A 25936-nucleotide genomic window follows, 5' to 3' on the forward strand; every position below is an offset into this window, starting at 1 on the left:
ACACTTTATACGACACAGCCCTATATGTACAGATGTAGACACGTTCAAGAGGGGTGTGATAATATAAACACACCATCACCATGATAATCCCATAAATTAAAAGGCATTCTAAAGGTAACCTTTAGTCTGTTCTTTTTTTTTCTTTTTTTTTCTTTTTTTTTTTTCTTTTTTTTTTGTATTGAATTACGGTCAAGGCAGCACCTTAACTGTTTCCACAATGGAATGAAACCAGTGAAGTGGAATGCACATAAGAAAGAAATTGCTATTGATCTCAGCCCAGGCCACACCATGCCTTGCATAGCAAATGGTTTCCATTACCTTACTATCTTAAGATAATTAATGTGCAGTCACTGCCCCTATCTTATGTTATCGGTCATTCTGATACTGTTCAATTTCTATCAGGCAATTCTACATTTTAGATGGGAGAGGCTTCATCAATAACTGTCATTTGATGATAATTTTATATATCACGATGCCACCTACCCAATCCAATCCGTAAAATATGCACTTCATAGCTGATTGACTACCTGCTACATAAAACCCCACTCTCCAATATAGTTTGCAATGTAATTATCTTCATTGTTTTTTAATTATTACTATGAAATATATTAAAAACTTGAGAAAAATCTTTGCCTCTTTCAACATGATCTCTTATTTGTTTTGTTTCCCTGAAAAGTTATTTTTTTAATTTAGCCAAATGATATTCACTGCAATACTGTACATATTTCTAACACTGCAGAATGTGATCTTTTATTTTATAATCACAGCATGATGCTATTTTACAATCATGCCATACTACTACAATTTAAATAGAGTTCCCGTTTTGTGAAATTAATAACCTCATTTCAAACATCTATGCAAAACTTAACACGTTAGCTCACACTTTCTCATGACATAACATACGGTATATAGAAATATTACCTTTACCATAATATGGCTTTTTGACATGGCCGTCACTGGGTTTAGGCTTCCTGTCATCTCCAGAAAGGTGTCTTGGAGACTGTTCCTCAAATGATCTCATATTATCCCTCCTTCCAGCTTCCACTGCCATTTTTTCTCTCATGGCTTTTGCTCTCTCAGTTTCCAAAGCAATTGCTTTCTCAAGCAGAGTTAAGTTACCTTTTGTCATATCAAATACTTCTTCAGACCTATCTGAAGTAATGGAGGTGGTATCATCGTCTCTTTCATGACAACCATCCTCCTTTGCACAGCTAGAAAAAGTCCTAGATCTGGGGCTCAACTGTTCTTCAAGCCTCATTAGGTTCATCATATCAGAGTAATTCCGGTCTGGTGTTCTTCCTTGGAAGTCATCTTCTTGCCTGACATGCTGACGAGTGTTCATGTTTTGCTGCTGATTTCTTTCCTGTGGGTTTGTCTCACTGAGTTTCCTAGCCAGATCAAAACACTGGTTCCTTAAGCACTCCAAACTGCTGAGACACACCTCTTCATCACTCTCCTCCACCATTTTTTCCGTAAGTCCATTGTTCACAGGCTTCCCTAGCATTACAAAGTTCATATTCCTATTATCTTGCTGTGAAGTATTGTCTGCATAATTTCTGTCATTAATGTTTTCTGAAAGCACTACACCATGTCCTTGTGCTAATAATTTAAGGGAGTCCACTGTTTCCCTAACAACGTCACTGTCTAAATCTAAACTCAGCTCACTTTTCCGACCAATATTTTCATTTTTGTCACTATCATCTTCCAGACTATTAGATGTATTGCTGTTCATTTCTGATTCTGTCCTGGCTCTGTATGCTGCATCCTCTGCAATTTTGCCAAGATTTAACAATGACTTGGCCACCAGTTCATCGTAATTATCATACTCATCATTATTGTTATCGTCTTTTTCTGTGTCTTGCATTATTCGAGTATTGTGACAATTCATTTGATGGTCTTCTGCATAAAAAACAGAAACAAAGAAAGAAACAAAGAAAGAAAGAAAAAAGGAAAAGAAAAGAAAAAAGTGGCTACAATTGGAACTGTTGTTGCAATCGCACGGACAGAAAACAAACTGCATGTCAAATATTGTTAATCACACAGCAATTCTATAACACTATGGCCCATGTGAAGTGAATTTCTCTATAGTCCATAAGGCTATTTTTGTTTATTTGCTATTCACATGAATTTCTTTCACAGAACGGATAAGTAAAAGGCAATCAAAATGCTAATTAGTACTACTGCTAAATATTATGGCATAAATACTTATGTTTCTCCTTTCACTTGCATATTTACAGTTTTATGGGGTTTATTACTCTCATATTACTAATATGACATAATTGCCTAGGTTTCCAACTTTTTTCACTCCTGTGTTTCCTGTAAATACGGTAGAAGGCAAAGGAGTGAGTACTACTGGATTTATTCTCTTACTGATGAACACCATTCACCACAAGAGAAAGAGTATACACCAAGCAGGAAATTGTCACTTTTTTAACACCATACACACCATTAACACTAGATAACCAATAACTATACGCAAAGATCAAAATAGCATTTTACTTAGTGGATCCATCAGTAGCAATCAAAATCTCTCAGTTTAACTATGCAAACTGTGGAGAAGTAAAAATTTAAAAAGAGTTGTTACATGAAAGGAACGACAGAAGCAATTATATGCACAATATAATTTTAAGATATGTTAGCCCAGATTATGTGGTCACACACATATGATAGGGCTGTTATCTACTGTCCTGTGTAATGTAACATTATGGTGCAGAGTTACCACATTTCACTTAGCTTTGTTTTAGTAGCTGTTGAATAATAGAAGAGCAACTTAATAAGATGGAGCCAATGTGAGGCCCTGAGGGTGAGATTCATCTCACCGAACTTTAGATATGATCAAGGCAGGCATCTACATCCAAGTAAGCCATTCAATGTACCCATCCTTAGTCAGTGAGAGAAGCAGACACTTTAAGGATACAGTCCACCTGATCTGGTTAAGATATCTTCTCGTGAATAAAATTGCTAATGACTAGAAGTGCCCGTTTCTCTTCATTGACAACAAAGAGGCTCGGAGTAGATGCCTACCTTAAAGATATCCATATTTGGTCAGATGAATATCATCCAGAGAGCATTTTCTGATATCTCATGTTCACTCAGAAGATATGTCATTCTTAGATCCATTCTTAAAACAGATATACAGTCATCACTATTTACTAATGAACGTCTCATAAATCAGATTTTGATAACCAGCTACTCAAGCAATTTTGCATCATGACTGGAAAAGGAAGTTCCTAAATCTGTCGTTACATTGACATGCTGGGCCAGTTTTTCAGCTGGTGCAAATTGAAAGAAACCAGTAGAGCTAGGACAATTAACACCTGCTCAAGAGCTAGTCCATCAACTTCTGATAGCATCTTTTCAGCTCAGATGTATTTTCAACACTGCTACACCTAAACATGCAGGATTTTCAAAAGTGTGACTTTTATGTTTAGGGTTAAACAAACCAAAGTGGTAAACTTCAGGTAGTAGGTGGCTCGTACACTAACATTTTCATGATAGGAAATAATTTTTGATAAAAAGAATCTTTATGTCAGTGGACAAGATAATAAATCAGAGTTTTAAATACAAAGCTCAACCGCACAATAAGTAATATTTCAGCCAAAAGATAGTATTCCTTCTACACAGTGGTTAGGGATCCTGGGATGATAGTAGGCTGTAGTTAAGCAGCAGAACTGGTAGATGACTAGGCTACATCTAGGGAAAAAATGCTTTAATGGTAAAATATTATATAATATATATTATCTACTTGGATAAAGTGGGAAGATAATTATAGGGAAGGATGGATGGTATTTTTACATGACAGGATATTCCAAGTCAATAGTGGGTTACCTATTTATTATCAAAGGTGGTTTTATTTTAGTTGCTGTTGTTCTGAAGATAATCATAATGGATATTTACACTTCAGGCCCTCAAAACTTAAGCATCAGATTTTCAGTGTAAAAGCAAGGAATGCCACTTACACTTCCTATTTGAAAAACTTCCATCTTGAACAACTGCATAGAAGTAGGCAGATAAGGATTACTGGATAGTTTGTGCTATTTGAAAAGTAAATGTTTGAATACACTAATAATAATTTTCTAAAGAGAAATGTACAAACAAATCTAGGCTAACTTTTAAAATGTAAAGAGTTTCAGGGTTTGTGTTTTTAAAAAAGGGGGTTTGTGTTTTTTACATGAATGAGAGTCACTAATGGGAGGAAGATGTATGTTAGACTTTGCCTCCACAACAGTGAAAAGTTAAAATATGAATCATGTGCTGTATGAGTGAAGATATGTAAATTCCTTTTGAGTAGGTGAAGCTGGGTGAAAGCTGTAACTATAATATTTTTTATTCTGTTTGTTTGACTATATCCTTTTTCGTTCTCCTGCCTGTTCAATCCTAAAAAGAAGAAGAAAAAAAGGTAGTGGAGGAGAAGAAAGTGCAAAGCACGAATCCCAGAAGTGAGGCAGGAAAACAAAATATTTTAATCAAGTTTAATTCCTCCTCTTTTAATTTTTGGCTTTTTCTTGCATCTACTTTCTTTAACAACTATTTTGCTCATGTTTCTTATCTCCATCCAGCAGTTAGTTTTAATGAAAAGGATATTTATGTAAACTATGCCATCTCCTCAATGACAGTTTGTTGGATGCTGAGCCTGCTCTAGTGAAGTACCTGTGTTGCCTGTTTATTGATAGTTTGTGTACTAGTTAAGGGTTTTCTGGAAAGTGTGCTAGCCTAGCAGCTCTACGTGAATCTAGGTGCCTTTTCTTTGATTCAGCTCTGTAAAATCTAACCTTGCTTTCATTTCACATTTCTACGCTTCCTAAGATTTAACCTTTAACTTGGTAACTACCTGTACACTGTGCTGTTTCATGGCTATTTGCTAAACGACTGCAAAGTGTATAGAACTAAAACACCTACTCTATCCCTTACGTAAGTTTTTTAACCACTGACCCAAATTGCAGGTTTTTTATTTGGCGAAGAGGCTGAGTTTGTCTCAAAAAGAAACAAGTTAGCCAGTTTAGCTGAAGAGTGGACAATATTACCATGCGTCCTTTTCTTTGTTAGCTTCGGGGCAGCAGGGACAAGGAATATGCAACACAATTAAAAAAGAATATCAGATTACTTTAGCCCTCATCCGCATAATATTATGACAATTCACGTATTTTTGATGGCAAAATTTGTTCTTTTTCACTCCCAGCAGATATAACAAATGATAGGAGGGAAATTACAGTGAAGAGTATGTGGAATAGCTATAAAGAGCTGGAAGCCTTTAGCCATCTCAACAGAAGTGCATTCTTGTATTGCACTAAAAAAGTGAATAATTTGATTTCTTATTGCACCTTTCATCCAAGGATCTCAAAGCACTTTACAAACATTATCTTAAAAAGCCTCACAACACCCCTGTGAGGTAGGTATTATAACCCCATTTTACAGATGGGAAATTGAGACACAGAGAAGTTGAGTGACTCTTTCCATGTCATACCAGGAGTCACTGGAGAATAAGGACTACAGCCTCTACGTCCTTCATTGTTTCCTCCCTCTGTTCCTATCACATTCATATTTAAACAATTTTGGCAGAAGAAATGGCTTGCTGTTTTTAGTATAGGGAGTCATGCAAAACAGCACCTTCATTTTGAAAAGGAAAATATGCAGCATTTAGTTTGAGAGATTCTGCAGAGAGAGGCAATGATACTTCAGTAATAGCAGCTACATTCCTACCAAAGGCCAAGACTTTCCAGATCTGTTGTCCATGTATCGAATTCTCCCAAGCACGGGAAAACATGATGGCTAACAAGACGAACCTGTATGTGGTCACACAGGCTTCCTGCCCAGATGGATGGTTTCATTATCCAGGCAGTACTGCCTGTTTCAAAACACTTTACTGCTCTTGCTACTGTCACTTGTCAGTTCCTAAGTGCTCAGCATATGATGCTATTTTTCTCCCTGTAAGCTGTAAAGTGAGGTGCACGCATACATCTCCACATTGCAATCTATGAGAGCTGGCCTATGAGAAACATTTACATGACAATGTTGGCACAAATGAATCCCAAATCTTAGACCGTTACAGCAGCGTATGGGGCAGGAGGTTGTCTGTATGTTGTCATCTCCTCTAGGAAAATCTTACGAGTAAAGAATGTGAAGAGGTGAAAAACTTTAGTGAGCTCTCAACAACTTCTCCACTCCACACTGAAGAAATAGAGCACACGTGTAACTCTCCGAGGGCCTAAGCAAGGTGTCTAAAAGTCCGAACGCTCCTATTGACATGAGATTTGGATCACAGCCCAAGTCTTTGAATATGCCCATTTCAGGGACACACTGAACACTCACGTTCACTGTGGGCGATTCTTCCTTCATCTCTGCAAAAGTTCCTGAAGTTCTTCTACACTGTAAATACTTTAGGTAAAGACCCAAACAATTTGTTTTTACAGTAGTTGATTCTTTGATGGGCCTTACATTACCTAATGAAAGTCAAAAGAAAAAGATAACTGTTCCCTTATTTACTTGATGCACTTTAATTATTCCATTACATGTAATTTTTTTTTACTACTCCTCCTCAGCCTGCTACACCGACTTATAGTTATAATACTAGGATTTACTGTTTAGACTCTCCTACAATAATTATAGGATTCAACTAATAACCAATGCTCAAAATAAAAGAAGAGTAAAAGCCATTAGGCATGGCGAGGAAGGTCTGAGCTAAAGAACACAGCACATCACAGTAGGATTCAATATTATAAAGTAGGAGTGAGGACCACAGAGCAAGCCCATACAGACTTTTAAATATTGCACATAATTTGCTGGCTTACTGTGTCTTTTCTTCTTGGGTTTGTAGGTTTTTTTTTTTCCTATTACATTTTGATATTTAATTTTCTATGGATTCCACTTTTTATCTGGTTTTGCTCACCGGAAAATTAAGTACTACTGCTTTTTTTGTGTCCCCCTTCGAAGGACTAAATGGGACTCTCACAGGTCTGAACTTCTTTCCTGTTGTGGAGTGACTACTGACACATCAAAACATCCCCTGTTTTTCTTTTTTTCCCCTTTTTTGCTATTAAAGTACATTTTAAATAGAAACAATGAATATTAATAAATTATTTTGGCATAGCAGCATTTTTTAAGATTTAGTTTTGTGTACAATTCAGTGTATTCTCATCTAAATGCACAGGTGTTTGAATATAATCAACGCTCTGAAATACTCTTTTTTCTTTGCTTATGCCATCCTCAAGACCTGTTAGTATGCCTCTGGCTATGTCAGACCTGCATGAATAGCATCCTAATCTACAAATATTCACATAAAGTATTGTTAGGATATAGATGTTCTTGCTTGGATTATTCCTATTAATATCATAGAATGAGGCAGGAATTTAGATAGAGAGAGCATCATATAATCCAGAAGAATGGCAATGAAACATATTTTTTTAAATGAGGTCATTTGTTATTTATCCATGTTTTTGCACACTAAGTCCCTACGAGCTACCCGTATCGGTACAGTTTTGGAAAGGATCTGAAGATATCTGAGAGCTCCTCTGGCAAGATCATGACTGTGGTGATTTTGCTTGAAGTGACAGACCACAACAGCTTCTTAAAAATTATCTAGGTTCTGACTCTAGCCAATACGCTCTGTTTAAGATTTTGTCTTTTCACCACAAGGTTCTGCTTGCCTTTCTTTGATATTAGAACATCTCACATGCCATCTTACATTGCACTGCTGCCATGGAATCACGGAGTAGCTGAGGTTGGAAGGGACCTCTGGAGGCTATCTAGTCCAAGCCTTGCTCAAAAAAAGGCTCAGCTTAGAGATTCTCAGGGCTCTGTCCTGTCAGTCCACTTTTGAATATCTTCCAGGATCAAGATGCCACAGCATCTCAGGGAAATCTGTTCCAGTGTTTGACCACCCTCATGGGAAAAATTCCTTCCTTATTTCTAAATGAAATTTCTTTTGTTACAACTTGTGTCTGTTGCCTCTCATACTGTCACTGCACACCTCCATTTTCTCTCTACCCTCCACAAAAGTAGCTGAAGACAGGAATAAGATCTCCCCTTAGCCTTCTCCTCCTCACAGTGAACAAACCCTTTTTTCTCAGTTTCTCTTCATACATCAAGTGCTCCAGCTCTTTAATCATTTTGGTTGTTCACCACTGGACTCCAGTATTTCAAAGCTTTCTTGTAACTGATGAGCCCAAAACTGGATCTAGTGCTTCACATACAACAGTGTAAGTGCTGAATAAAGAGGAATAATCACTTCCCGCAGCCTTCTGGTTACAATCTCTAATCTTTTCATCCTGACAGCCAAACATCATTTCCGAAAATTCAAAAGGCAATGAATAAGCTGGGGATTTTTTTTTTTTTTCCCTGCTAGATAGAGAGCAGAAAATACTTCTCAGTTACCTACAGGCATCCTTTCAAGTAGATAAGGTCCTGGTTGGTATGAAGCTTGATGTTTCGTTTGCAGTATCTGCAATATTTGGTATGAAGGCATATGTTTAGGTTCGAGAAGGAACTTGCTGAGAATATCTGTGATCAGAAGTGGATATGCTGGGTTTGCAAGGGCAGTACAATTCAGTCAGTCATCCCCATCTGGTCCATGCTTCTTTGAGAATCAGGTTCAGCCAGCCTTTAACTGTTTTAACCTGACTTCTGTCTGGGCAGATAATGAGATGGCTTTAGATGATGACTGGTATTCATTTCATCCCACTTTTTCTCCCCAGGAAATCTATATGAGGGAGGGCAGATATTCTGTCTCATAGCCTTATAAAGACTCAGTTGAGTATGGCAGTTTCTTCCTTTCTCTCAGGTTTCCACAGCTCAGCAGGGCAGCAGGCAATGAGGAAGCCAAATCTATTCTCCAGACACTGAGATACAGCAGGGAGACAGCAGGGGAGCAGAGGAGCAGCTGCACCGATGGGAGAACACCCACTCAGCTCCTGATACTGAGCTTCTCATGGGGCTACTCCAAAAGCTGTTTAGGAGACAGTGACCTCTGCCTATACGCCTCTCCATGATCATTGCTTTGCAAAGGATGCAGCCTGAAGAACACACTTTCAGTTCATGAAGTAACATTTTCTTTCTCGCATACAACTCTCTGAGAAAGACATGTTGGAAACTGTTACTATAAGGGATACATAATCTCTTTTCACTGGTTTTGTTTCAGTTCAGGTCTCTGACTCAATGCAAATGTCCATAATGAACATGTCTCCGTATGAGCTAGATATCTAGACTCCATTTATAGGCAATGGGCAACAACATGCATCCTGGGATGTGATTTATTTCACCCTAAGCTAGTTATCTAAAGTAGATTGGCTGAATTATTCCCTAAAAGTGACTGTTTCTCTTGATCGATTACAAATGAAATTGATGGGATGAATCCTATCCCAATTGCTTTTGCTCAGAACTTCCAAAGTGCTCCTTGCAGAAATTCAACAATAACTTTAGTATGACACAGTAAGACTTGCAGGGAGGAAGGAATGAAAGGACCCCAAAGGAGCTATCTTTAGGTTGTGGACAAAGTTATATAGGGAAAGGTTGGCATGGACGGGGTAGTATGGATTCTTTGGATGGGACAGATGCTTGTGATTCCATGAGTTACATGAAGTGAGTTGTATCTTACTGGATGAGTCTGCTCTCCATTATAATTTTAATTACTTATTTTTAGTTCTGTTTGATTATCAAAGGAAGTCTGTTTATGCTTTGATAATAATCTGACCTGACCAGCAGAGGGGACAGAGCCACACATCACTACCGTTCTAGAGGATGAGAGAACTGCTAAATATAATATCCTTGAAATTTCTTGTCATTTCTATCCCCTGAATGAGTTTAGTGCCAAGGGATATGGAAGGACAAAAACTACTATGTGCACAATTGCCAGACTTCGTTTGAAATGTAAAGCTTTTCATTAGGGAGTTTGTTCCTTTTTTCCTTATCCCGTCATCCAGCTTCTTCATCTACATTTCTCTCATTTCCTATCTTTTCGTGACAGGGAAGGCTAAGTAATACTCCATAGAACAAGAAGAAAGTAAATACAATGCATGTTTTGCCTCTTTGGATATAGCCATTCTAGTATAAACTAATTAGAGACAGAACACCAGACCAAGCAGTGGCATGTGGTTATTGATACTGTGAAACTCCTAGTTAACACCTGGCATGATTTTGACTTGAGTAACTTGGCATCTTTCCAGCAGTGTCCAGGCTGAGGTGCTGGTTAGGGATCATTCCCAAGAAGGAGTCTGAATGTGGTGATCCTATTTGGAAGGTAAAAGCTCAGCTGTACGGACTCAAATCACACAACTGTTGAACTCAGTGTTAGATGAATGAACTATGGACTCAGCATTAAATGAGTGGATTATGGCCTGGTTTATTCACTCACATAGATATAGTCTTTGATTACTGTAATTGAAGAGATGGGGAACAAGGCAGGAGAGCCTGTAAGTTGGGATTGATGGAAAGCACACTGTTAACCGTAGCTTCAGAAGAAAAAAGTAAGGCAAATGGGAACTTATTCTTTTAACCGTGCTACTCCAGTCACTCAAGAACATGTATAGAGTGGACCTCAAAAAAAACAGCAAGTGATGACCAGTGGTGAATCTTAGCTAGCTACAGAGTCTTTCTTAACTCCTGTTTATCTACCATCTACACTACGTGTACAGATGGCCTATGAGATTGGTAATGTCTAAAATGGAGATTAGAGTACCAGACACTCGTCAAATGCAGGAAATGTATGCTATGGTGTCTGAGTGCAGGGAGGGAGAGCAAATCGAAGCTCCTGTGATCCAAGAGGAATGGGTCAAGGATCTGCTCCTTTGGCTGGATGCCCACAAGTCTATGGGGCCTGATGGTATCCACCCGAGAGTCCTGAGAGAGCTGGCGGATGTCATTGCCAAACCCCTGTCCATTATCTTTGGACAGTCTTGGCTCACTGGGGAAGTTCCGCTGGACTGGAGGCTGGCGGATGTTACCCCCATTTACAAAAAAGGGCGGAAGGAGGATCCGGAGAACTACAGGCCTGTCAGTTTGACCTCGGTGACAGGCAAAGTCATGGAACAGGTTATCTTGAGTGCTATTAATGAGCACATACAGGTTAAACGGGTGATCAGGCCCAGTCAACATGGGTTTATGAAAGGCAGGTCTTGCCAATCAAACCTGATCACCTTCTATGACAGGGTGACCCGCCTGGTTGACGAGGGAAGGGCTGTGGATGTAGTTTTCCTTGACCTCAGTAAAGCCTTTGATACAGTTTCTCATAATATTCTGGTTAAGAAACTGATAACTGCTGGCCTGGATAGGCACACCCTCCTTTGGGTTAAAAACTGGCTGGATGGCCGGGCCCAAAGAGTGGTGGTAAATGGGGCTAAATCCGGCTGGAGGCCGGTCACCAGTGGGGTTCCCCAGGGCTCAGTGCTGGGTCCAGTTCTGTTTAACATCTTTATCAATGACCTGGATGAGGGGATAGAATGTACCCTCAGTAAATGTGCGGACGACACCAAGCTGGGAGGCTGTGTCGATCTGCTCGAGGGTAGGGAGGCCCTTCAGAGGGATTTGAACAGACTGGATCGTTGGGCTGAGGCCAATGGCATGAGCTTTAATAAGGCCAAGTGCCGAGTCCTTCACTTGGGGTATAAAAACCCCAAGCATCGCTATAGGCTCGGGGAAGAGTGGCTGGAGAGCTGCCTGGCGGAGAAGGACCTGGGGGGTCTTGGTTGACTACCGGCTTGATATGAGCCAGCAGTGTGCCCAGGTGGCCAAAAAGGCCAATGGGATACTGGCGTGTATCAAGAATAGTGTAACCAGCAGGAACAGGAAAGTGATCCTGCCCCTGTACTCGGCACTGGTGAGGCCGCACCTGGAATATTGTGTCCAGTTTTGGGCCCCTCACTTTAAAAGAGATATTGAGCTCCTGGAGCGAGTCCAAAGAAGGGCGACTAAACTGGTCAAGGGGCTGGAAAATAAAACTTATGAGGAGCGGCTGAGGGAGTTGGGGCTGTTTAGCCTGGAGAAGAGGAGGCTGAGGGGAGACCTGATTACCGCCTACAAATACTTGAGAAGGGATGGTGGGGATGTAGGGGAAGGGCCCTTTACATTAGTGATGGGTGACAGAACAAGAGGAAATGGGTATAAGCTTAGTCAGGGGAGATTCAGGTTGGATGTTAGGAAGTATTTCTTCTCTGAAAGGGTTGTCAGCCACTGGAATAGGCTGCCCAGGGAGATGGTTGAGTCCCCATCCCTGGATGTGTTTAAGAATAGGGTGGATGATCTACTTAGGGATATGGTTTAATGGGGATTAGGGACGGTTGGACTCGATGATCTCTGAGGTCTTTTCCAACCTAGAAATCTATGAATCTATGAATCTATGGTAACAGATGTAAAAAACCCTTTTCTGTTGCTACTGCATCTGCAAAGATATTTCCAGTGAGGCTGTTCCAGCTACCTGTCCACCTAAAGAACACACAGTGCTACCATTTTAGAAACTGTCAGCTCTTCCTTTCTGTGAGGGATTTCCCACCGTTAAGATCTGCACTGGGATTATCTATTATCTCATAAAAGGAAAACTTTTGCTGGACAAATGTAACCACCTACTACCATGCCTAAATTGACTAAAGCAGCACATCAGTCCATGACATCTCTGCTGAAACTCTTGCTCCAACTGACTTACAGAAACAACAAACTAAAAAGTGGACCAATCAAACAAATAACCCCAATAGCCAGTTTTCCAAGATACATGCGTACACACACACATAGATACAGAGATAATCTTACACAATATAAAACTAAAACCCGAATCTGCGTCTAGTCTCAAGAAGGTTCCCCAGAAAGCCAACTGTTTTCTGGGCTGCATCAAAAGAAGCGTGGCCAGCAGGTTGAGGGAGGTGATTCTGCCCCTCTGCTCTGCTCTTGTGAGACCCCACCTAGAATACTGCGTTCAGCTCTGGAGTCCCCAACACAAGAAGGACATGGAGCTGCTGGAGCGGGTCCAGAGGAGGGCCACGAAGATGATCCGAGGGCTGGAACACCTCTGCTATGAAGACAGGCTGAGAGAGCTGGGGTTGTTCAGCCTGGAGAAGAGAAGGCTCCAGGGTGATCTTATTGCAGCCTTCCAGTACTTAAAGGGGGCCTACAGGAAAGCTGGAGAGGGACTTTTTACAAGGGCTTGTAGTGACAGGACAATGGACAATAGATTTAAACTGAAAGAGGGGAGATTTAGATTAGATCTAAGGAAGAAATTTTTCACTCAGAGGGTGGTGAGGTACTGGAATAGGTTGCCCAGAGAAGTTGTGGATGCCCCATCCCTGGAATTGTTCAAGGCCAGGTTGGATGAGGCTTTGGGCAACCTGGTGTAGTGTAGGGTTTCCCTGCCCATGGCAGGGGGTTTGGAACTAGATGATCTTTGAGGTCCCTTCCAACCCGAACCATTCTATGATTCTATGATTCTATGGTTCAGCTCAGAACTTGTTTTGCTAGAGTTCACTGGTGAAAGTAATGTACATGAGACAAAGTCAATACTTCTATTTCTGCCTGAAATTATTTTTGTTTTTATTTTTTTTCTTAAAGTATTCATCAGGTGATTCATACTGAATTCACCCTAACATACTGTTCACTTTCAATTGCATTTAGTATGATTATTTTTAAGCTCTAGTCTCATTAACTGGCATTTCTGCACACTGAAGTATCCGAGCTACTTAGGAGCCAATGGAATTAACCTATCCAAAATGAACTTTTCCCCTATGTCCCTTTTTATGTGGTGCTGTATTATGTTCTATGACTTCAAAATGAATTTATTAAATGGAACTGTATCAAATCCTTTTCTAAAACTCAGATAAAGTGTGTACATTATTTCCACACTGCCTATATTCTCAGTGATGTGCACCTAGTTACAAACCCCCTGCCATAGGCAGGGGCACCTTCCACTACATCAGCTTACTCAAAGCCTCATTCAACCTGGCCTTGAACACTTCCAGGGATGGGGCAGCCACAACTTCTCTGGGCAACCTGTTCCAGTGCCTCACCACCCCTGGAGGAAGAATTTCTTTCTTTGATCTAATCTAAATCTACCCTCTTTCAGTTTAAAGCCATTGCCCCTTGTCCTATCACTATATGCCCTTGGAAAAAATCCCTCTCCAGCTTTCCTGTAGGCCCCCTTTACGTACTGGAAGGCTGCTAGAAGGTCTCCCCAGAGCCTTCACTTCTCCAGGCTGAACAGCCCCAACTCTCTCAGCCTGTCTTCATAGCAGAGGTGTTCCAGCCCTCGATCATCTTCGTGGCCCTCCTCTGGACTCGCTCTAGCAGCTCCATGTCCTTCTTATGCTGGGGACTCCAGAGCTGAATGCAGTATTCCAGGTGGGGTCTCACAAGAGCAGAGCAGAGGGGCAGAATCACTTCCCTTGACCTGCTGGCCACGCTTCTTTGGATGCAGCCCAGGATACGGTCGGCTTTCTGGGCTGCCAGCGCACATTGCCAGCTCATGTTGAGCTTCTCATCCACCAGCACTCCCAAGTCCTTTTCCTCAGGGCTGCTCTTAATCCATTCTCCACCCAGCCTGTACTTGTGCATGGGATTGCCCCAACCCACGTGCAGGACCTTGCACTTGGCCTTGTTGAACTTCATGAGGTTCTCACAGGCCCATCTCTCCAGCCTGTCAAGGTCCATCTGGACGGCATCCCTTCCTTCCAGCGTGTCCACAACACCACACAGCTTGGTGTCATCTGCAAACTTGCTGAGGGTGCACTCGATCCTACTGTCCATGTTGCCAACAAAGATGTTAAACAGTGAAAAGCGAAACAGCAAACAGTGAAAAATATTTGCCAAAGGACAGCTATTCTTTCCTTTATAAATACATTGCTCTTACTTTTAGTTATGCATTTCTAAATCGTTAGTAATTTTGGCTCATCACTGTTTGTATCTTCTCTGCAGATCAAGTCGAATTTAATAATCCAGGTTTTCCATATTATAAAAAGTCTCAGAGAGTCAACACTACTTGGTTGGTTTTTTAAAAGTTCTCTCCATCTGTCTAGTTCTGATTCTACTAATGACAATGAGATAAAATTCCATCAGTCTGGTATAAAGACACAGTAAGATACATCCCTGAACTGTAGGAAAACGCTCACATATTTCGGAGGGGAAAATAAAACAACAGAAAAGAACTGTACTGTGCTGCATCACTTTTGTGTGTGGATATTTTGCCTAGCTCTGATCCTGATCTGCTATGATGTAAAATTACCCTTCTTTCTTAAAGCCTTTTTATTGTTATTTTAAAGATTCTGCATAATGCAGATTCTAGACTGCAGCTTTCACATCTTTGTCATCTCCTGCTGTGTCAGTGCAGTGGCTTAACCACTGTTCCTAAGATGGAATCCTAACAGCATATTTCACTTCCTCTCTGCAGTACTCCCATGCTGACCTCCTAATCATTTCTTTATGTCCTTCTGCAACCTTTTTTTTTTTGCCTGCATAAGTCCTGTACTCTCTTTTACACTTGGAACTTACTCTTTCCATTTCTATGTCAGAAAATCTTCCAGTCATTGAATCAAATTTGTATATAAACTCATACCTATCCCACATGGGCATTTCAATACAAAGCATTTTTAAAAAAAAAATCTTACAAATAGCAGCAGCAATTTCTACATCACTTTCAGATTAGACTTCTCATGTGGCATGCTGTATAGAAAGGAACAGTCACATTTCTATTTCTCTTGGTGATACAGCCACACCTATGCTCATTTGTGGCTTAAACCTGGGAGACATCTAAACTCTAACACTGATCAACTGTTCAAGGCTCTGCTTTTAAGTGTACTGAAACAGCTCCAGCCTTAAGAAGCTCTCCACCCACCTGCCATTTAAGTCTTGAAGGATTCTAGATATTGGGTGATTTCATACATACTTCCCAGAGAGACCAAATCCAACAGGTATGCTCTAATACACACCTGAAAGAAAAAGGCTTCCCATAAACTGTTGCTTTGACTGCCTTGCTTTAATTCACAGCCAAGGGAAGAACTGCCTGTTTTCCCCTTCATTTTCCCTGCTCACCGCTGCCAGCCCATCTCCCAGGTAAAATACATTGCTTAGTGGGTCACTTGCTAAAGAACTGGAAGACTGAGAGTAAAAGCTGTCCCAGTTCAAGTGGATTCAATACTGCACCTCCTAAAAAAAGTTTGCTGGTCATCACAATGAAAGCTAGACTGGACACAAGCCTCACTAGGAAGCAGAAAAGACGAGAACAGACTATGGCCTATACTTTTTTTTTTTCCCATGGCATTTGTGTCATCAAAAATTTACTGTCTTTATTGTACATGTTATACAAGGGACTTGCCTAGGAGAGAGAAATTTAGTGTCTGATCCCTGCTCCCAGGACTTATTTTGCAACATAATATTAAGCAGTCAATTCATAAGATGCTTAGAGTGTCCTTGGAGCAAAGACAGGAACTCAGCATGTCCCACTTTCCCAGAAGAATGACCTGCTATGGTCTACTGCGGTTCTTGGATTATTTTTTTTTTAGGGTGTGACAGAGCTTCAGCAGAATGCATAAGAGCATTGCTTATGCAAAGCAGCCTCCAGCCTAGCTGCTAACCTTAGCCGCGTGTGTTAGGAAAGAAGGAAATGTGGCATCAAACTCCTGCATCACCTCACACTCAACTCAGGTACCTGAGTTACAGATAGGGGCAGAATTTCCATTTCATTCTATTCTGAAACATTTATCTCACTCCATCAACTGTAGGAAGATCCTTGGCTCCCAATAAAGGATTTCAGTTTCTATTTACTTAGAAGTTGCCCTTTCTGCATGTATTTTCAGAGAAGGACATCCACATAATAAAAAAACTCAAATATAAACATTAGTATCGTTTTTGTAAATCCAACTCCAGCCCTATTCCTAACAGTCTGGTAATAATTATCTGTTATTCTGTATTTCCACTGTTACTTTTCAAAATCTATTTTGCACTTAATGATCTCAGGGTAAAGTTTTATTCAACATATTGCAGTAGAAAAACAGCAAAGAAAACCAATTTTTAACTTTCCATTGGATGCAAGTCTTTAAAGTTGATGTTTTAATTATTTCAGATGATAAAAAGACAGCCTTCTGTAAAGACTTCAGTCCAGTGCTTTACAGAGTGTCCAAGAAACTGTTTAGCAGATACATCTTGTTTATATAGAACTTCTATAATAAATTGAGGCAGTTTGTGAAACAATAGATTTGATACAATAGAAACCAGAAGGAAAATAGTCGCATAGCATGCCTTAAAAGTGTATATGATAAGTAAAGAATCCCACCACATATGCTTTGGAAAATGTACAGACATAGTACTAGCCTGGCGTGGAGCTGGGCAGCTTTCCAAGCACTTGTGTATCAGGTGACTGGAAGCATTCACGCCACATAGACCTTTCCCTTGCTACCGTCAGTAATCCATGTCTACAGAGTACAAGGAAGAAAACGCCTGCTTGCTTTGTTTGTTTTTGTAATTGTAAACTCAGCTCTTCTGTGCAGTTCCTTTAGTGTCACAGCAATACTGTTACTCTTCCTATTAATAGTATAGTCTGTAAAATTAAGCTTTTGGGATGACAGAACTATCAGATTGATGAGTTCACCTAATAAATCCCCATTAAGTCTTCAGCTGTCAATCCTGTTAACTGGTAAAACTTTCTCCTGCAGAGCCACTGAAAGTTTTGCTAAAACAGTAATATTTACTGCACAGAGCATATAATATTTGCCATGGATTCCTTGGAAAAAAAACATTAAAGAAACCAACTGTGGTGTTATGGATACTTGACATGCTTAGTGTTAGTGACTATTTTCAGCACTTTCTGCATGAAGCCTTTATGCGCCAAATTTTTCTGAGGATTTCAACAACAGTGACCAAAATCAACTTGAGTTCATAACCACATGAGTAGTCTTTCCTAATTACTACTTAACAACCTTTAACAAACTTCTTCAGGTGGTTTCTTTCCTAGCATTAGTCCTCCTTGCCTTCTGCTAAATGACTCGGCCTTCCTCGCTGTCCAGCTTGCTAATTGTAGCTCCCACAGTCTGCTCTCAAAAAATATCTGCAGAATACATTAATTCACAGAAGGGAAAGTATCTCGTATGATATAAAATATTCACAGGTATTCATATGTGGTACCGGTGACAAAGAACAAAACTGAATTGTTCTGAAGCCTGTAAAATGATAAGGAAATGCTTTCATAATAAAAAGTATTCAGGAACACATATATATATATTCGTTATACATCAATGTCTTTGTTTCAAAGAATAGTTTGTTAGTGGTGGTGTTGATATACTTCAGCTAAACAAAATTTCGGTGACTTCAGGCATTTGCCAGGACTGCAAATTTTATTCATGAGAACAGACATGGATCAGAAGAAATGATCAATCCAGTCTGGGATTTTATTTCATTTTATTATCTCCTGGAGGATTTGTAATAGCAGAAAATTAACTCCTACAGCTACCAAATAAGGTTCTCTGCTTTTCAGGGTAAAAAGCTGCCATTTGTGTTTGCTCTTTTAAGACAAATATTGTAAGCCCAGTGGGAACTGTGAATGACTAGGGTGATGAAAATTTGTCCTTAGAGCTGCACTCTAAACACAAGAGGAAAAATAGGAACCTCTAACACTGACCATGCAAAATTTTAAGAGTCATTACGTCTGTAGTGTCAGGAAGGATTCGTAGAGAGTCTGTGGTCTCTGTGTAAGCTGCAGTACAGTGTGGACAACATAATCTTTGAAGTAGCACTGTGAAAGGCAAGGAAATTCAAAGAGAAAACATGAAGAATTCAGTTTTGCACAACCTGTGAATATGTTTCCAAACGTGCCATATCCCAGATGTGAGAGTTTCTACAACAACATCAGGTCATTATGTATGCAATGATCTGCTCTATAACTGAGTTCACTATTGCTTCTTTAAGGCACTATAACACACAAACAACCAGCTTCTTGGCATAGTTGTGCCAAAAACAGGAGATCGTTGGTAACAAACTGGTTACAGAGAGTTTGAGTGAGAATGGCAATGCAGTTCTACGGCTACAGCACTTTCACTCTGAATTTCTTCTCCAATCTACCTTATTCCAGAAATAATTAATTTTACTATATGATCTTGCCAGACAACAAATGAAAGAGGCAAAATCAAGAATCCACTCAGCATTTATCTGCAGACAGAAGGATGCAATGGAAATACAGAAAAGTCAACCTCTATGGAGCCTTGCTGGAGGACTGCAATCTGCAAGAATCCAAAGCAGCGCTCCTGAGATATATGGTTCCTTTCCAGACCTACTGCTCTGGCAAGGCTAGAGAAAGGTTCAGTCACATATAAGCCCTGAAACAATTTGACATTACAATAGGCCCAACATCTCGTATTCAGCTGTCACTGAAGGAAAGGGTTAGTGAATTAAAAACACAAGCAAGCAATCCTATGCCATGTAAAATAGATTCAGGATGAAGGAGCATTAAAATCAGACGTGCTGAATGTGTTCTGTGATGCTCTTACTAAGGCCTCCAGTTCAGACCCTGAACTCCTTAAGCATCTCAATGTTGTCCTCTACAGAATATCTGCTTACATCAACAGAAGTTGTGTATGGCAGAGATCTATAATTTATCTCATCAAAGGTGAATAATTTCTTTACACTGCATAAAGCTATAATTGAATCATTTGCTCTTGAAGGATCAGATATTTCATTTTATCAGTTAAGGCCTTTTATTTGTAGGAAAAGAGCTAAATATACAAACCTCTACATCAGAAGGATACTTAAGTACATTCCTAACTTTAAACATGGAAGTTAAAGTGAAGAGGGCTACTAACTGCTTAAAATTACATGTAAGTTTCTAGATGCAGTCTGGAAGGTTTACTGAGCTTCTGAGTTAAACATTCCGACAGAAGGAAGTCTGTTAAAAGAGTTGCTCAAGGGGAGGAAAAGTTAGGTATGACATGTGCAACCTCACGTAAATGTAACTCTATCGGCACAAAGTTATCCTTGATTTGTCCTGATTTAAATGAGCTCAGTATCAGGCCCAATCTCACTTCAGAGGATTCAAAAACAATGTTTAAATAATACTCTTAACAAATCACACTGTCTAAGAGCAGCAAAGAGTAAACACCTTGAGTATGGAACGCAGCAGCAAGTAAAAGTTTACTAAACTAACACTGCAGCCATGTTTAAGCAATCCACCAACCAACCAACCAACCAACCAACCAACCAACCACAAACATGTAACAACTGTAATAAACAGATCTGAACTTTTTCCACAAGAACTAGAGGTATCCATAAGGTATTTACTGGCTAGCTGTTTCGCCATCCTACTCCATAACCTCGACGTTTCCAGCTCTGAACTATCTGTTCCAAACCTTTTTGTTGCATTATTTCCAACAAAAAATTTCAGAGAAAATGTTTAGTCTGAATGTCTCTATACGAAATAATATCAAAAGTTAAACAGCAGAACATACTGCAATCCATGTTTGTATCTTCAATGCAGAAAGAAGGTATCAATAAAAGCTCTTCCAGGCTTGAGCACTTTGTAACTAGACCAGAAAGGCTACTTCAACTTCTTATCCAGAGGAAACCAGTACAATGGCCAGGATAAGCATCTTCCAGCTGCAACTCTATTCATTTTTTTCCATTCTTCCTACTGTTATTGATGAGATACTCTAAGCACAGGGTATCTTCTTTTATGAAGGAGGTGAAACAATATGGCAGTAGAATTTATTAGCAAAGAGTTAAGATCTGCTTTGCCTTGTGACTGTCAGGTATTTATTTAGTCTTCTTTGGACCTGGAAAATGCACTTTTTCCTTCTACATTGTCTCAAGCAGTGACATTATGCTTTCTGGCCTCTTAATTTAAAGCTGTATTTCTTTTCTATTAGGTGTTTTGCCTGTAAGGTACTTGTAAGTCTATCTCTCTGCTCTGACTCATACTGAACACCTACTGTGTTCACCAAATAGATGACCACTTTCCTGCTAATAGTTCAAACAAATGATCAGTGGTCAGCAGGCTGGACAGGCGACCTTGCTAATAAAGATCTGTCATCTTTATTTTATCAAGGTGTAGATTGTCTTCAGAGGCAAGCACAGTTAAAAAGCTGTGTGGCACCACAGTTTCCTCAGCTTCTTTCATCTTTAGACTGGTGTTTGTGTCTCCTCCTGCTTAAAGGACACAAACACTTCAGAAGCAATCTGATGAGGGGTTCAGGAAGACAGCGCTAAAACAGCATTAAAATTGCACTAGCAATTTTAATGAAGTTGATATGTGGATTTCAAATAATGAGGACCTACGTGTCCATGTCAAGTCCATGTAAGTGAAAGAAAAAAACAAAACACATTACCGGATTTTTAAAAACAATCCTACAATTTAAAGAAATGTTAGGTCATCTCTCTGCCCTTTCTGCGTGGGATATAAGGGAAATTGGAAAGATTCATCTTTCTTTTAGTGGTGGTGCTGAACATAAGGGCTTCTCAAGTCTATTCATAGATAGATGGGTAGATACCTGTTCTTCAAAGAGAGTCAGAACATTTAATGGAAATTTAAAGAGGAAATGCTGGCCATTGCTGGGAATTTTAAGCATTAATTTTTGTTCAACAGACTGTATACATAAATACGAGCATAGAATTTGGGACTCATCTAAAAAACCATGGGATTTGATTTTTTTATTTTAAATTCTTATTTTGAGATTTGTAAGAGTATTTCTTTAGGATACATCGGTATTTTCCAAGTCCTTTAGTTTATCAATGATGAGGCTAGAAAGATGTGATTTTCATAAAGGCCGAGATGGTTTGGTGAAAGTCCAAGTACTTTCAGCAAGAACTGTATACCTGTATTACCTGTATATTATCTATATCCTCTGAGAATCTCATCCAAAATTCACTTGCTTTTAACAAGAAGTATGGGCAATGAAATGCCAGTGAGGGATTTGTCTTTCCCAGGATTTACCCTTTTCTAACAGAAAACTGAATTTGGTCTAAGAAACGGTAAAATATCTTACCTTCTTCCTCTCTTCCCTTCCCCTCACCCCCTAATTGCTGCCTCTGTAGTACTATACTTGCTGATGGAATGCTAGTATCACTGATACTTATGATTTTAACTGTTCTGTCCACCTAGACTATAGTTACTTACAGAAATTTTCTGAACTGCTATAATCTACAGCACCAAGTGGTAGAAACTATCAGGAGAACTGTGCAGGCATCCTGCTATCCAGTGGCTAATTCTGCAGTTTGTTTCTAGGGATAAGAACCCTAAGACGCATTCAGAGTTGCTGCCAAGGTGCCTTAAAAGGCGTACGGTGATTTACTACAGCATCTACATTGTAGTGAGCAGTGAGTGACAGACAACTAAATTCAGAGATGACAGACCTAATTTTCCCATATAGTCAACAGATAAAGGCAAATGCCATATTCAGACCATGTAGTTTTAGAATCCCTAACTTTGATTGCACTGTGTTTCCCTGGAAAATCAACAGTCCAAATTCCACCGGAGCTGCTTGTGTTATGAGTGGAAGAAAGTGAAACAGCAGGATCCCTATCAAAATCAATACGAAACATACTATCTAAAAAAGTCTGATTCATTGATTAGCTTCTAGACCTTACCAAGAACAAACTGTTATCACTCTCCACTCCTTGGCATAGAGATAAGGAACTCCATACTACCTTCCCCATTAATTGCTAGTACCTCTTTCTTGTAAATCAGTTGTGCTCTAACTGGGATTGTTGCATAGTGATTACTACGTTGATTCTCAAAAGATCATGAAATATTTTTCTTATAAAATTGGTTTATCACTTTTTTCATTTTGTGAGGATTTTTTCTTATTGACTAATATTTGGCATAGATCATACATATATTTATGAATGTACCTATGTATTATTACTGGAATAACACGGGATCCTATGAAAAACTTGACCTGTGTAAGTTTTAATTCCGTGTAGTATGCCGAGTAGCTAATACAGGTACTTCTGTAGAATTTTTGCAGTTCTTAACCACAGCCTACTATATATGGAAGGAAAGCAGTCAAGAAGCAATGTTAGCCTCTGTAGATCGATTAGGACCGCTAACTGCATGTGTAACTGTGTTGGAATACGTAAATCACTGTGTTTCATTACAATAGTAAAAGTAAACTAAGTATCAAGCCTGCTGGCTTGCCAGAAGAAATTTTCTTGAGCTCTTGAGTTTTGCTTAATGTTTTTTTTTCCTTTTATCATTTTTGATAGTGTAGATTCAAAGTTTTTCACGTCTGCTGAAATCACAGCAGCAGTTGCACCATAACCTAAGCATCAACAAGCTCAGTCACCATTATCTTAAAGAAACTGCTAGACATCCTGCACTTGCCCATCAGGATAGCAACAGCAGTTGCACATCAGCCTGACCTAATACAGCTTCTCTTCCAGGTTCTGAAACAGCAGAGTTCCCTGCAAAAGGAAATGGTTTCCCTGCTGCATCAAACTCATGTAACTTTGAAGACTGGCCATTTATGCTCTACCAATTTTGTTGGCAAATTTAAGCAATTGAGGAAATGCTACGGATTCAGATATCTGATAAAATGCTATAGCCACCCAGCTGGCCACCACCTTGACCAAATGGAAAGAATACTTCCAAAGTCTTTCTATAAGATTTAAGATCTGACCTTACAGAATGCTGAAACAAAAGTCATACAACTTTCATACCTGGTTCCTAAGAGGAATCCAACTGAGGAGTGCTGAAAGCTTTTCTTATATTTTTATTGGTTAGAAAGGTGAATCTACCCAACCAAAAACGTGTTCCCTGGAAATGGGAACAAAATACTTTTTAGATAGCTCATTAATTTTTGCACGATTCTTTCATTTCACCCCAGTGCATTATGATATCTGTCATCAGCATATGGACTCTTGAGTAAATGGATACTGATTACATATTTTGAAAATACTGGTCATATAGAGTCCAATATCCCAAAAAAGAGAAAGGTGAATAGGTTAATCACATTGCTACTACATTAATTTGGTTACTATCAGTGACTTTTATGTCTAAATGGCATTTATGCCACAGTATGATAACTAAAATATAGGAATTTTAGAAGGACTTTATCTACGTAAACCTCTCACTCTCTATATTTCTAATAGAATCAACTAAAGTGCATAGTATTCAAGTTTCAAAGAACCAAAGTATATTATAACAGTTAATTCTGAAGAGTTTCTGGGGGTAGAGGGAAGTATGGGGCAAAATTTTCAAAGGGAAGAGGCCCATTTTTGCTCACAAAAATGATCTGCAAACTTGTGACAGCATTTATGTGGGCAACCATTGACATTATATAAGCAGATCCAGAAAATACACTTGCAAATGATCAGTACAGGCACCCAGCTGTAGCTGATGCTTTGCTTGTACCTCAGTGAATATTCTCCTGGTAACTGCATGCATTAATCCACTACTAGGATTACATTTTAGGCAAGCGTTTTTAGCACAAACACACCTCCACCCTCCTTGTTTGAAATGTGAGTGCTGGTGTATTAAAAAATATTTGGAAGACAGACTTATTCAAATAAATGTTAAGAGAACACAGTGGGGTATATTTTCAGTGTGGAGCAGAGAGATTTAACTGCATGACTTCCATTAGCTTTAATGAGAATCGCACAGCTAAATCTTCGTATACCACACTAGAAGATTAACCCAGAAAACACACATTGTTTACTTTTTACTAATACTCTGATTATTACCACGTTCTTCCTCCTCCTCCTCTTCTTCCTCCTCCTCTTCTTCCTCCTCCTCTTCATCCTCCACATCTTCGCCTTCCTCTTCATCCTCCTCTTCTTCCTCTTCAATCTCCTCTTCTTCTTCTCGATCTATCTCCTCATCATCCTCCTCCTCATCACCTTGCTCCTCATTATCATCAGAATATTCCTCCTCTTCTTCATCCTCTTCCTCTTCTTCCTCCTCCTTTTCATCCATCTCCTCTGTTCCATCAGTTTCATAGCACTCATCTACCGAAGAGTTGTCTGCTTTAACCACAAAGGGCTTTCTTTTGGGGGCTGGTTCTTGGGGTTGCTTATCTTGTGTTTTTCGTTTTTTCGCCAAAGGACAGCCATACACACTGTGCAAAAATAAAAGATGCAAATTATTACACTACCCTGCAGATTTCTGTGGATCAGATTGAATAACTCACGTCATTCAGTCATATATTCTAATTCTACACCATGATTAGTTGCTGTTCTCAAAATGCATGTTTTCAAACTGAAATGCTACTTAGGCAATAATGACCAAGGGCGGGCACACTTCCAAAACCTGCGAAGTTGCAAACAACTATTATTTGCCTGAAAAAGTCACACGTACATGCCAGCGTAACAGTTACAGAACTGACACAAATGTGTGGTTTTCCTTCTCATTCTTTTCTGCATGTTACACTCTATTTTAAGGCAGATGAATGCAGTTAAAACTATCTTACCTGTTAGTTATCAGTACAACAAACAGGAATAAAGCAATGGTTCCTAATCTTGCAACTTTCAGAAAGGTTTTGATTGTGTACAATTAAGATATGTTTAAGTGCTGTTTAAATAATGAGAACACGATCACATTCTTAATGCTGTTGTTTGTTGTTATTATTATAAACGATGAATTGCTCTTAAATTCCCCACTGCCATGCTCCATTATATGCCACAAGGCTGGGTAAATGGAAAAGCACGCTCCCTAACACAACCAAAACCAACAGTTTTCATGGCCAGTCTTCTCACATTGGAGAAAATATAAACAAAATCCTTTGTCAGAGAAAGAAGTTAAACTTTTCAAAGTTGAGTACCACTTCCTCGTCGATCATTTTAATGCACTGTAACACAAACAGCATTTCAGAGTTCTGGTCTTCTACCAGAGTAGCCACTTGTTTCTCAAAGGTCATATAATCTGTGTTTGTTGAATGTGATCAGCCTTGTGTAAGCCCTGTAACCTCCTACACGGAGTGACTGCACACAGAAATTAATTTTTGTTTAAGGAATTTCCTCTTTGAACTTTCTTATTGCATGATTATAAATGCTACTC

At 39.4% G+C, this 25936-nt stretch overlaps 1 protein-coding gene across 5 annotated transcripts in view; it reads right to left on the minus strand.

Moving 5' to 3' along the window:
• Positions 1 to 25936, minus strand: part of MYT1L (myelin transcription factor 1 like) — a 237473-nt gene that overhangs the window by 79849 nt on the left and 131688 nt on the right. For 3 of the 5 annotated variants that reach the window (XM_086608357.1, XM_086608356.1, XM_086608355.1), the window contains exons 4-5: positions 24628 to 24998; positions 928 to 1899 (exon numbers count right to left, since the gene is read on the minus strand). In XM_086608357.1, the coding sequence (XP_086464483.1) occupies positions 928 to 1899; positions 24628 to 24998 (1343 nt within the window). Of the gene's footprint in view, positions 1 to 921; positions 1900 to 24624; positions 24999 to 25936 lie in introns of all 5 variants that reach the window. The other 2 variants (XM_086608358.1, XM_086608354.1) reach the window with 2 other exon arrangements.

This window comes from Tauraco erythrolophus, chromosome 2 (assembly GCF_009769465.1).
Source record: "Tauraco erythrolophus isolate bTauEry1 chromosome 2, bTauEry1.pri, whole genome shotgun sequence".
Classification (NCBI taxonomy): domain Eukaryota; kingdom Metazoa; phylum Chordata; class Aves; order Musophagiformes; family Musophagidae; genus Tauraco; species Tauraco erythrolophus.